Source organism: Pipistrellus kuhlii, unplaced genomic scaffold, assembly GCF_014108245.1.
Source record: "Pipistrellus kuhlii isolate mPipKuh1 unplaced genomic scaffold, mPipKuh1.p scaffold_m20_p_23, whole genome shotgun sequence".
NCBI lineage: Eukaryota > Metazoa > Chordata > Mammalia > Chiroptera > Vespertilionidae > Pipistrellus > Pipistrellus kuhlii.
In genome coordinates this window covers 3427362-3439786 of record NW_023425522.1, presented here as the reverse complement: position 1 = coordinate 3439786, position 12425 = coordinate 3427362, and the positions used below count along the sequence as shown (strand labels likewise).

The 12425-nt window shown below is 56.3% G+C and overlaps 1 protein-coding gene across 2 annotated transcripts in view; it reads left to right on the top strand.

Moving 5' to 3' along the window:
• The window catches only part of LOC118726772 (protoheme IX farnesyltransferase, mitochondrial), a 110476-nt gene extending 98293 nt beyond the window's left edge, over nucleotides 1-12183 (top strand). For both annotated transcript variants that reach the window (XM_036451916.2, XM_036451915.2), the window contains 2 exons: nucleotides 2324-2556; nucleotides 11439-12183. In XM_036451916.2, the coding sequence (XP_036307809.1) occupies nucleotides 2324-2556; nucleotides 11439-11811 (606 nt within the window). In that variant the 3' untranslated portion in view covers nucleotides 11812-12183. The remainder of the gene's footprint in view (nucleotides 1-2323; nucleotides 2557-11438) is intronic.
• Nucleotides 12184-12425: the final 242 nt, after the last annotated feature.

The following is a 12425-nucleotide window of genomic DNA, read 5'->3' as shown; positions in this document are numbered from 1 at the left end:
ATATGGTTCCCTGAATAACCAATTTAGAATTTCTTCTTTATGACTTTTGATAGTTTCAGTGTTTGCAAGATGAGCATATGTTGCTTTTATAAGGTATGCTTTAGGGAAAATAAAGCATCATGAAAACAAACTTCAGAGTAAGAACTGGTCTTCTTTGCCCAGGGCGTGTGGGCGCCCTGCCCTCCGGGTCAGGCCGGCCAGGGGCGGCGGTCGGTGGGGGGCTGGTCCCGGAGTGACCGCCCCCCGGGAGGTGTGCTCGTGTCCTCCGCGGGCCTCGCCACCTGCTCCGCTCTCACTCGTGCCCCAGAGCACGCTGGCTTACACCAGAAGTAAGCCCCATGACTTCCTGCCATGCCGAGGAGGGTCAGGAATTAAGCTTCCCCATGCAATTGCCCATCGCGATAAATTAGATTCAGGTGTGCTTTTCTAAGGGGGCTTTCCACAATTTGAATACAGCTGGCTCCCACAGACCTGGGAGAAGGAATGAACAACCTTCTCTTTTTTTCTTTTCTTCACACACAAGGTCCAACTGAGGAAAAATAAAAGTGTTTATGAGCCACATTTTTCTCCCACCCAAAATAAAACCTGCTTTGTAGAATCCCATAGGAAGGGGGAAATCTGTTCTTATAAGCTGTAAAGCACATTATGAAAGAAGAACAAGTTATAATATTTGCACTGCTCTTTAGCCATCTCAGTTCTGGGTATACTTGAGATGGAACAACACAGGCACTATCCTAAACTTGACTCTGTGAAGCTACACTGCACGCCATAGCTGGGAACCGAGTGAGAAGTCGTTTCAGAAGGTGGGAGAGGAGAGGGGGGAGGGCAGGTAGGAAGCTAGGCTGGAGGCACAAGCTCTGGGCAGAGGGTGGGAGAGGAGGGGTGGGGGCATGAGCCCTGGGCAGAGGGGGTGTGGGGGGGGGGGGGATATGAGCCCTGTGCAGAGGGTGGGAGAGGACAGGGGGAGGAGGGTGCGGTAGGAAGCCAGGCTGGAGGATGAGCCCTGGGCAGTCTGCTTCATCAGCATGTTCCGGTTTGAAGAAGGACAGTAAGAACTTCGGGGGAAATATGAACAAAGTAACTGTTCAGAGGATGCAAAAGGTCAGTGGACAGTGGAGATAGGAGATAAAGACAGGTTCGGGAGGAGGTTAAATCGGAGCAAAAGTAGAGTTTGTCTTTAACAATGGAGAAGGTGTCCCCTTCCCCCCAAAATGGGAGAAGGGTCAGGCAGTGAAGAGGAGGGTAAATCTAGAGGCTTGCGAAAGGGGAGAGGAAGTGGTTGGTTATAGGGCTTTCTGTAGCAGGAGTGGACACAGCGGGCCAGCAGGCAGATTCAGAGATGGGGCCCGGGGTGGGAATGGTGGGGAGAGACAGAATAAAGACAGGGTGCGGAGTGAGGGCTGGAGACGTAGCTGACAGGACTTGGGAGCCGCGGCCAGGACGGAGGAAGCCCTCCCTGGGACTGCGCGTGCAGGGGGCAGTCTCAGTGTAGCCCCGGGCTTTCCACCTAAAGCCTCGTACAGCAGCGCATCCCTGTGTGTTCTGCTCCCTCCAACTCCACTTCCTGGGCGCTTTCTCAGGCCCAGCACTCAGCATACAGGGGGAGCGGGGCTTCTCCCAGTCCCTCCCAGCTCTCTGTCCTGTTTCCCTGACCCACCAGGCTTCTCTCAGCCCTTCCCAGCCTGACTTGTCTTTTCTACAAGGCAGGCTTTTTTCTGGCGAGGCAGCGTTGGGAGCACAGCTTCCCTCCTGCCTGGGACCCTGCATCCCTGGGCACGGAGGGTGCTGCCTCCCGGGGGTGGGGGGGCGGCAGGGAGGGGGGAAAGCTGTCTTCCCGGGGAACTGGCCGTAGCTAGACCTGAGCCCCCAGGAAGCTGCACACCCTTGACTCCCGCCTCCCAGTGGGCGAGTGTGGAGCCTGCCGGTGGGGTCACAGGTGGCCGTGGGGAGGTGTCCGCAGAGGCCCCGGCCTGACCTCTGTAGGGAGAGGCCCGGTGGAGTGACCTCAGGTTTCTTAAGGAATAAATGAGCAGGCGTATTATCAGAAACTAGTACATCCAGTGTATGTTCACTTCAGTCTTCCACGAGATTCGGCACAAAGTTTACTCGAAAAGGCTGGTAGACTGTTGAGAATGATGTTTGCGGCCGTCATTGCCATAGCAGCTTCCCGTAGCATTTTTCGTACTTTTTCCAGTTCTGTGAAGAAGATGCCCGGACGGGAAGGAGCCGGCCCTGCTCCCAGCTGGCTTCCTCAGATGGGGGGGCAGGGGGGGGGGTGTGAGGGGGTTCACGCTGACAGTGACCACTGTGCTCCACTCTCCAGCCCGCTGCTCGCCGTGGCCTTCGCCACCTGCTGTGCCGTCCCCGGAGTCGCCCTTCTGACCTGGGGGGTGAACCCCCTCACCGGAGCCCTGGGGCTCTTCAACATCTTCCTGTACACCTGCTGCTACACCCCGCTGAAGAGGGTCAGCATCGCCAACACGTGGGTTGGAGCCGTGGTGGGCGCCATCCCCCCCGTCATGGGCTGGACAGCAGCAACGGGCAGCCTGGATGCTGGTGAGTGGCCCCCGCGCCCAGCAGACAAGTGGCGGGTGTGGGTGCAGGCACCCAGGCTCTCCCCGCAGCGTTAGCACGCACCGGTCAGAGGCGCTTCCTCCCCCGACGGCAGGACTCGGTGGTGGAGTGCATGTCAGTGGGCTCTGGGCAGTGGGCCGGGCAGGCTGAAATAGCGTGTGCACGGCTCACGGAGGTTGTCCTGGCTTCTCCCTCACGGGAAGGGGGGAGGAAAGGGAGCTGCCTCAGCCTCGGCTGCAAGTGCAGGGGAGGAAAGTGCCCTCTGAGCACGCGTCGGTTGGCCGGGGGCTCACGGGGGGGCGTCCCTCCGGGAGGTGCTGGCAGGCTCCGCTCCCCGGGACCGCCGCCCCTCACTGGCAGGCCGGCGGCACTAGCTCCTTCCTCCCACAGACCCGGTGTTTCCCCTCTGAAAGAACAGACTATTTTCATTAGTTTCTCATTTATTTTTATATGGTTTGCCTAAATTGTTCATGCTGTCTACAATAAAACCATTGAGACATTGCTACATTTTTCTGGCGGTATGTCACAACTGCATTTGTGGGGTGAATGGCCCGTTTTTACCATCTGTAAGGGAAGTTTCACAGTCTAATTAGTCAAGTAATTAGTGTTTTTGCCCGACACTTAGGAAGTGGTGAGGTTTCCTGCAATATATGTAAGTACATATTTTTCACATGAGAGATCAAAAGGCAATTGACCATAAACCGTTACCCTGTAAGCCACATTTCTGAAACTTTTCATAAAAGCTCTGAGGCTCCGATTTGGCAAGCTAACAGAGATGATTGCACCTTTACCGTGATTGTCTCTGAGGATGGTTTTAATATCCTGTGGAAGCCGGCCTTCCGTGAACCTACAGATGCAGCGTTCCAGAAGGCACACGCCTGTCTGGTCTGTGCGGAGCCTCCGGCCATCTCGTCCCCACAGAGCATGTGCCTGGAGGGGGGCGCGGGGTGAGCCCAGCTCCACCTAACGGCCAGGCCCTTCAGAACGTACTTGAGCCCTTTATGCTGTGTCCTCTTATTCCCTCCCCCGCCCCCCCCACGGGGCTAATAACGGTCCCTTCTCGTCACATTGAGGACTAAATGAATTACTGGTATGTTTGTGTTCCTCATTCATACAGTGGGCAGATTAATATGGATCAAGAAAGGTCATGAGATCTTATCGGCATGCACCTGGCTGTTGTTTGAGACTGTGGGGGGCTCCTGGCTTGGTGGAAAAGAGTTCGGGGGTGCGCCGTGCTGTCTGCACTGCATGAGGCAGGCAAGGGTGGACCACATGGGTTCGGCATCCTGGACCAGATGATGTCGGAGTTCCCCCCAGGTTACAATTAAAATGTAAGGAGTAACCTGCACACCCCACACTCCTGCTCAGATTCCTCCTGGAGTCTCAACCTGGACTTGGTCCAGACTCCCTCTCCGCGCTAGCCCAGCTCTCCCCTCCTGGGCCCTCCATGCCTTTCAAGTGGATGCCCCGCCAGGCCAAGTGGGGGAGGCGGGGAAAGAACGTGAGCACTCTCGGGCTCTCAGCCTCTGGTGCCATCCCTTCCACACCAGGCAGAACTGCTTGCCACTTACATGCTCTTCGCCAAGCCACCCGCCTGACAAGCCAGGAATGCCAGGCCCTCCTCCGTGTCCTCTCACCTGTACGAAGGAGCAAGGCACCACAGCTGCCTTTTCCATCCTGGGAATCCCAGGCCAGAGGGGACCAGTGTCAGATCTGAACAGCTGCAGGACAGCTATCATTGGAGACGGGGGGGGGGGGGGGGGGGGGGGGGGGGTTCGAATCCAGGTCAGGAGAACGGGTCACTCAGTTGTGTGGGGTCTTGGACCCAGGCTCTTGCTAAGGGCTCGGTGCCCTTGTCACCCTCCCAGGCAGCTTCCTGTTAGAATGGGAGCCTCAGCATAGTCGGCCAGAGAGAGAGCTTTGCAAAAGCACCCCCCCCCCCTCGCAGGAGCCCCCACTGTTCAGGGGCGGTCTGGACTTGGCTAAGCTGCTGTAGACATATTTTAAAGGCAGTTTGGGGTATGATTTTTCCGTGATCCAGATTTAAGCATTTACATACGAACTCATTAATGAGGGACAGCTAAGAGCCAGGCTATGCCTTGTTTCAAGAAGCAAAATGAAAATGTGTATTTATCTTGTAAAGGAGATCCTTCCTCTACCTGAAGTGACCTGGCGTGCATGAGAGGGCTGTGCTACCACAGGGCACTTCCTCGCAGCTGTCACCCTTTCCTATAATTCTTAATGATGCGTGCGGGTCCCACAGCGCGGCAGGGCTTACTGCCCCGTTCTAATGCACCGTCACACCGAGCACCCAAAGCCCATCATACTGGCACAGAAAGAATAATGCTACTTTACATCATGCTTCAAACAGCTTCAAAAGGTGCTCAAGCACTATATTGATAGAGCAAACTAGAGACGAGCAGCAGATCTTTGAATGAATGAATCAGTGCGTAAATGCCTTCTATGTAACAGATGACATATTTGCTGAGTTTCAGCTATTAAAGGCACCTCACAGGAGGAAGCGATACGAAGAAGTAGGCATCCAAGGGATCAAGTTTAAAGATGCTTGTTGCTAGGTTTTAGGAATGAGGTTGAATGCGATTTTTAGGTCGTTTTGCCATCTCCTAGGACTGCACTGTCTCATACATGTGGCAGCCACTAGCCACATGTGCTCTTTACTTTTCAATTTAAACATAAGACGTCATTTGGTCCCTCTGTCCCTGTTCCAAACGCCCACAGCCACGTGTGGCTGACAGCTGCTGTGTGACAGCACGGGCCTGGCGCATGCTATCACGACAGTTACACCCAGAGGGACAGACGGATGTCCTGTGAGCCTGCGCCCCATTTCCTCAGGCGAGTTTGCACTGTGGGGTCCATACCTGTGGTTTCACCAAAGTCGAACATAGCGGTTCTCGGACCTCAGTGCCTCGGGAACCCCTGGAGAGTTTGCTGAGATGGATCCCAGGCTCAGGACTTCCCATTTGGGGCAGGGGCCTGGGAGTGTGCATTTCTAACAAGTCCCAGGTGGTGGTGGTGCTGCTGCTGCTGCTGCTGGTGCCCCGTGCAGACACCACACTGAGACAGGACCCGGAGGGTTCCAGCTGCTAGAATTCCTGGAAATACCCAGGGATTGGGCAGAGGGCATGGGCAGAGGCATTACTTGAAATGCACCAATGGTCTCATTTGTATTAGCCACAGAAGTTACATCTCTCATCTGAGTTCTTATCTTAGGGGACTTGTTTGCTTGAAAATCCCTCTTCAGTGGTATCTCCAAGCCATGTTGTCTTTGAACCTCCCAAGACGGATCACTTAGGAGAAGCCCGAAGCCCGTGAGGAATGTTGCGTTGAGCTATATTGGTGGTGAGGGAGAGGAGGGTGAGGAGAGAGTGAGGAGGCTGGGCGATCACCTCTCAGTGGACCAGCCTGGACTAGGAATTGCTGAGACCTCCACCTTCATATGCAGCTTCATTGTGCAGGGGTCAGTTGAGGCCCTACTGTGTGCTGGGCACTGAGTGACACAGATATTACTACAATCCAGTCCTCCCAGAAACCAGGCCTCACTCCCTCTTTAGGGCGAGGCAGGCAGGTACAACAGAGCGAAGGCGTAGCAGAAAAGGGGTCTGCAGCGGGCTGGGAGCCGGTCTGAGGCGACCGTGGAGCACAGCGGGTTCCGGGTTAAGTCATGATGAGCTCACCTGCGAAGTGGACATGCTTTCCGAGGAGAGGGAAGAGCATGTACACAGAGCATGTAGCCATGGGAACAAGAGCAAGCACGGACATGACCTGAGGAGTTGATATGTTATCGGAAGGAGGTAGTGACCCACTGGAGGCTTTCCCAGGAAGCAGCGGGTTTCCACTGGAGGGCTGGTTCACCTTTGCCGTGTGCAGAGCTGGTTCTCTGTGGGGTTGGCATCCTCTCCTGCCCCATCAGCTCCTCCCCTCTCCAGTAGGGCTCCCCGTATTCGAGGCTGCCCCACTCGGGAGGCCTCGGTCTGGCACTGAAAGAGCAGCTGGTGAGCACCAGTGACGCACAGGTGGGAGGGAAGGATAAATGAAGGGCAGCGAGTCCCTGAGCACATCCCGTTCCTTTCCCGTCTCCCCTGGCTACACAGCCAGGGCATCGGCGGCCCAGCACGGTCGCTTTTGCCTCTGGGTCGTGTGTGCCTGTGCAGAGCCCTCCCCTGGGGCCAGCCATCAGATGGAGGTCAGGATGGGGAGGAAGCAGCGCAGCCCACCTGTGGACGGCCTGGCAGAGCTCACTATCCAGTTGGCAGAGATAAAGGGAGATCCTTCGCTGTAGAAAATGGTGCAGCCAGGGGCTTGGGGAATAAGGAAGTGGGTGTTCAGAGGCACCTCCCTGTGCCTTAGGGTGGAGGTACTGGGTTTGATTCTGCTCTCAGTGGACAGCAGAGAAGGGAGTGGCCTGTGGGGGTGGGGGCTCTGCAGACAAGTGTGGGCAGCGGACAACCCAGCTCCCCGAGGGCCTGGCCACGAGCAGTAGCCTCTCCAGTGCTTATCTCAGAGGCTATCTAGTTGCCCGGGGTTTCAGGTTAGAGTCTCTTCCTTCCTTCCTTGCCAAGCCCACCTCTCCTTTCATCATCCCCATTTCTTAAAAAGGCTCAGATTCTATTTTATAGTTTTACTGAATTTGAGTAAACCCCAGTCTGGGTGTTTATGGCATGGGCCTGTGACAGGCTCGTGGAGCTGATTCATAAATTACCTTTGGTTTGTCGTTCAAATGCTGTTGTGTGGTGAGCATTATGTCAGACACCGTCCAGGTACAAATGAGGACTTAGACTTGGGCGCTTATCAGGAAGTGGCATTTTGCAGATGGATGGTTTTAGAACAAAAAGAGGATGAGTTTACAGCTGGTAAACTACACAATGTTCAGTCCTGTTTTACTTTATTTACCTCCTTCACTCCAGGATAAGAAAAAAGAATGGAAATAATTTATTCACCCAGCAAATATTTGAGGGCTTCCCAGACTCTGTTCAACCCAAGAAGCACTGTTAAAGATTTTTTTTAAAATACTGCCCGTTAAAATCAAACTCAAAAATGAGTGTGTTCATTTTGTGTGAGATTTTGTTCATAACTAGCCTTAGAGCTCAGGTTAATTAAGACAAATGATATTTTAAAGACAGAGGAACAAGGGATGTTTTCATGGGAGTGTTAGCACAGCAAACAGTGTTCAGGCCGTTCTCCTCCGGGCGAAAGCAGAGGCTGGGCGGGGGTTGGAAACGTGAAGCTAGAGCCGAGGCTGGCGGGGTGAGGGGCCGGCTCTGGCCTCAGCGTGCTCATCTTGTCAGTTGACGGAGCTTTTAGGGTGCAGGGTCGGCGCCTCCCCCAAGGAAGTGGCAGCGGGTGCCTGGTGGCCGAGCCCTGGCCAGGCACCGATCAGGAACAGGCCAGTGGGGGTCCCTCGGGACTGCCTGAGTGTGTTGGACTCGCAGGTGCTCGAAACTGCCCTCCAGGGGTAAGAGGGGAAGGGCAAGGAGCACTTTGTTTGGAATCAGAGCTTGGTGACTTCCTTAGCCTCCTCTTTCCCTTCGAAGGAAACCCAGGTGTCCACTGGACATAGGAGTGCAGTGAGGTGAGGCGCCCTCTTGGGCCTGGGCAGCACTCCGGCCACTCCCCAGGAGCTGACCGAGGACTTGAGGCCTTGCCCTAAACTGGCGCACGTCCTCTCCCCTTTATCTCCCGCGCCGGCTACCTCCGCTTCCCCCCACCCCAACCTATTGCAGCTGAGGCCTCTGTTTCCTGCCGCTTTGTGCTCACCTCAAAGGAAAGGCTTTGAGATCCCTGAGCACCAAGCCCTGGTTGAGGCCCTGCTTCCCAGCCGCCCCTCCCCCATTTACACCCAGCACGGAGGTAGCCAGGCATGTACCAGGGGCTGTGAGGGCCATGGGGAGAGGGAGCCGACGGTGGGAACCCTTCTCTATCCTCTTCAAGGCCACGCATGGACAGCGAGTGACTGGGTGTCTGGGTAGGAAGGTGAGTGTAAGCCCCAGGCAGCAGAGAGAGGAGCTGCAGCCGCGGGCCCGCCCAGAGGGATACTCTGGGAAGAACATTCTGGGAAGAAGGGAGTCGGAGGACCTCAGTTGGAAAGGGGTCAGCTGGGTTGCCGGTTGCCAGTGCCGGGCCTGTCTGCCAGCAGAACGACAGCAGCACGCTGGCCGGCAGCACTCCGGTTGGAGCAGAGGTGGCCACGGAGGTCCTCCCCGCAGAGTGACTGACAGGGGTTCTGCGTTCAGAAGGCTGTGGTGTATTTTCAGTCTCCCGGAAGACGCTGCTGAGCCTTGTCCCCGGGTCAGAGCAGGGCCCCCAGCTGCTGACACACAGCTAGCAGGCCTGCTCCTGAGTCCTCTGTGTGGAGGGCAGTGAGCATGCCGACTCCCGTGTCGTCTCTGGCGTGGCCTGTGGCTGGGCCTCTGGCACCGTGGTCTCAGGAAACTGCTGTTCTCCGGAGAACTTACCCACAGACGTGCCACCGTTTCAGATTCTCAGTATCCTATCTAATAAAGAGGGAATATGCTAATTGACCCTCACACTGTCACAAAGATGGCACCCACAGCCAATAAAAAGGGGATATGCTAATTGACTGTCCCTGCCCTCAAAGATGGTGGTGCTCACAGCCATAAGATGGCTGCACCCTGTCCCCTCAGCCCCGCCAGGGCCACAGGCATGTGGCAAGGCCAGGTCTGCCCCCAAGCAGGCCTAGCCACTCCATACTCCTGTCTCCCAAGTCCCCAGTCCCTTCAGCCCTCTAGCCTCCTAGGGTCGGCCCAAGGTGCATGCAAGCCTTGGATGGCAGCTGCTCAGCCACCCAGGGCCGACCGAGGCTCAGGTAACCAGGGCAGGCTGAGGCTTACGCTGCCGGCAGTGGCAGCAGCAGAGGTGTGATGGCATGTTACCTTCCCCTGATCGCCGGGTTGCCTTCCACCCCTGACGGCTCTCAGACTGTGAGAGGGGGCAGGCCAAGCTGAGGGGAACACCACCACCCCCCTCCCCCCACCGCCAGTGCATGAATTTTCATACACTAGGCCTCTAGTTTCATATATTCACAGACCAGCAAAAAACGGATTAAAATGAAGGAAGCAGACATTTCTTCCAAATACAGTTAAAGCAAGTATGTGCTGCAATTAGATAGGAAAATGAGAACATACATTTAATAGTCACAGAGGACACACAGTTTGTGTGAACCTCCAAGACCATCCTCAGGTCCACTTTACAAATGGCTTCTTCCAGGAAGCCTTCCCTGACCTCTCCCAGGCTGACTTGGTCTTCCTCCCGGGTGTGCTCTCCGTAAGCACCGCCTCGGGCTGTAATCCTGATGCTGTCTCCCGGGTCAGCTGAGGCCTCGGCGCCAGGCTGCACCCATCACGCAGTGGGCGCACAGGAATATTCATTGCTACCGCAGATCGGCCCAATAAAAATAGGCCACTCTGGGCTTAGGGCTGAGGGCAGGCCTTTGAATTAGTAACAGTGCTTTGTGTTCACCGCACAAGGAAGGCGGGTCCCACAGCCCAGATTAACCCAGGTCTTCCGGTCGAGTCCTTATCTTGATGAGGGAGGAATTTGTTTCCGTCTGTGGATGCGCTGCGCATTTGCGGCCGAGTAGAACTGTGGGGGCGGTGGTTTTCTGATTAGTCCATTAAGGCTGCACTGTGTTTCCAAAGCGCTTTCATTTGTGACATGGGCCAAACCCATACAATTTCCTCTCTCATAGAAAGCAGCGAGCTACTCTTAGGAAAATGATTTTTTAAGTTGTTATTTTAAGGAGAAGCATAACTGAAAAGTGTGCATTGAGCGAAGCAGAATCCTGCCCTTGGCACACTGAGAAGGGGGCTTCCGAGAAGGAGGGAGAAATCCATCTGGGTCTGATTTTAACCCTTTCAGGGCTGTTTCCTTCTCAGCCACTTCGATAGACAGATACTGGGCTCTGACTTCCATTTTCTTCGGCTTCTACATCATGGCTGACGCTGCTCTGTCCCCTGTGCATGGCTGCGTAGCTGCACGCTGTCCTGGTTAACCCTCCCGGAGGCCAGAGGCTGCACAGGTGCTGGGATGGCCAGTCCTTGGACTTTGTGCTCAGAAGCCTCCAAGTGGCCCAGCCCTGAGAGCCTCTGAGCACTTTCTCTTCACTGGCTCCTTTAAAGCCCAGAGGAATATCTGTTTTCCCATCAAACTGCAAGGAGCAGTCTCCTCTCCCCGCGGGTGTGACTCAGTTGTATCTGGTGGTCTAACCTGCCCTCTGTGCCTCCTGATTCCCCAGAGGCACTCACTGTCCACAGAAACGCGTTAGTCTGTTGAGCGCCCGCTGGCATTATGTCTACAAAGCAGTGCACATCCCTTCTTTTAAAGATGCTCTTTGGCTGTCATGTGGGCACAGCGGGAGCCCAGCACAGAGCGCCAGGGGCAGACCCTCCCAAGGCATTCCCTGTGCTGCAGGGGCTTCTCTTGGGGGTGGGGGGAAGGCCAAGGAGCTTCAAAATGTGTCACTCCAAGCCCTGAAGCATGGCATCCCCCTCCCCCGCCAGTGCCCTGCCCACCCAGGTGAGAGCTGGGGCGGGGAGGTCACAGAGAGCAGGCTGGCAAGCTTGGGCACATGGAGGTGAGAACCAGGCTGGCAGGGCCTGGGCCCCCATGAAGGTGAAATCGGGCAGAGCCCTTTGGGGCCGGCGGCCTGCGGGTGGGAAGGGTGCCTGCGGGTGGGAAGGGGTGCCTTCAGGAGGGAAGGGTGCTGTCTGGTGGGAAGGGGTGCCGTCGGGAGAGGTGGGAGGGGTACCTTCAGAGGGAACGGGTGCCTGCAGGAGGGAAGGGTGCCTTGGCAAACCCCCACGCGCTCTGCTCCCCTGTCTCCGCAGGAGCCTTTCTTCTGGGAGGAATCCTCTACTCCTGGCAGTTCCCGCACTTCAACGCGCTGAGCTGGGGCCTCCGGGAAGACTACTCCCGCGGGGGCTACTGCATGATGTCCGTCACGCACCCCGCGCTGTGCCGGCGGGTGGCCCTGCGCCACTGCCTGGCGCTGCTCGTGCTGTCCGCCACCGCCCCCGCCCTGGGCGTCACCACGTGGACCTTCCCCGCCATCGCACTGCCCATCAACCTGTACATTTCCTACCTCGGCTTCCGCTTCTACGTGGACGCGGACAGGAAGAGCTCCAGGAAGCTGTTCTTCTGCAGCCTGTGGCACCTGCCCCTGCTGCTACTGCTCATGCTCACCTGCAAGCGGCCGACTGACAGGGACGGCGGGCAGCCCCGGAGCTGAAGTCGCTCCGGCCGCGGGGAAAACACCGGGAGCGCACACCTTGCCCTCTGCCGGGAGGCGAGAATGGTGGGGATTCGAGAGGAGAAAAGAAATCCCCGGGTTCAGTACAAGGTTGCAAAGCGATTTGGTGCTTCATGATCATGCAACAACGTTTTCAGTGATGACACACAAAATCTTCCCAAATAAGATCTGGGCTGGCTCAGTGGGTTAATACAAAGAAAGCCTATATTTCCCTTCCAGGGCCTTTACATATCTCTTCCCGCCCCTCCCCCCACTGCTGTTCTTCCTCACCTCCATGAATAAGTGCACCTCTTCCACCACCACCTTCCCCCATCTCAAACCTCCCCCCCCCCCCAATCTTCTCTGTCCTCCACTCAGCCACATAGTCCTCCCAGCGACGCTGATGTGGAGGGAGAATCCCAAACGGTTGCCTAGGGGCCCTGTCCCCCACATCAGCATTTCCAAACCCTGGGAACCCAAGGCATCTTTCCAGGAGGGTCGGGGAGCGCTAGACTTAACACCCCAAACCCCCAGCTCGCTCCACGGCTGTCCCTCAGCCTGTGTGCACAACACCCTCCCCCCGTGG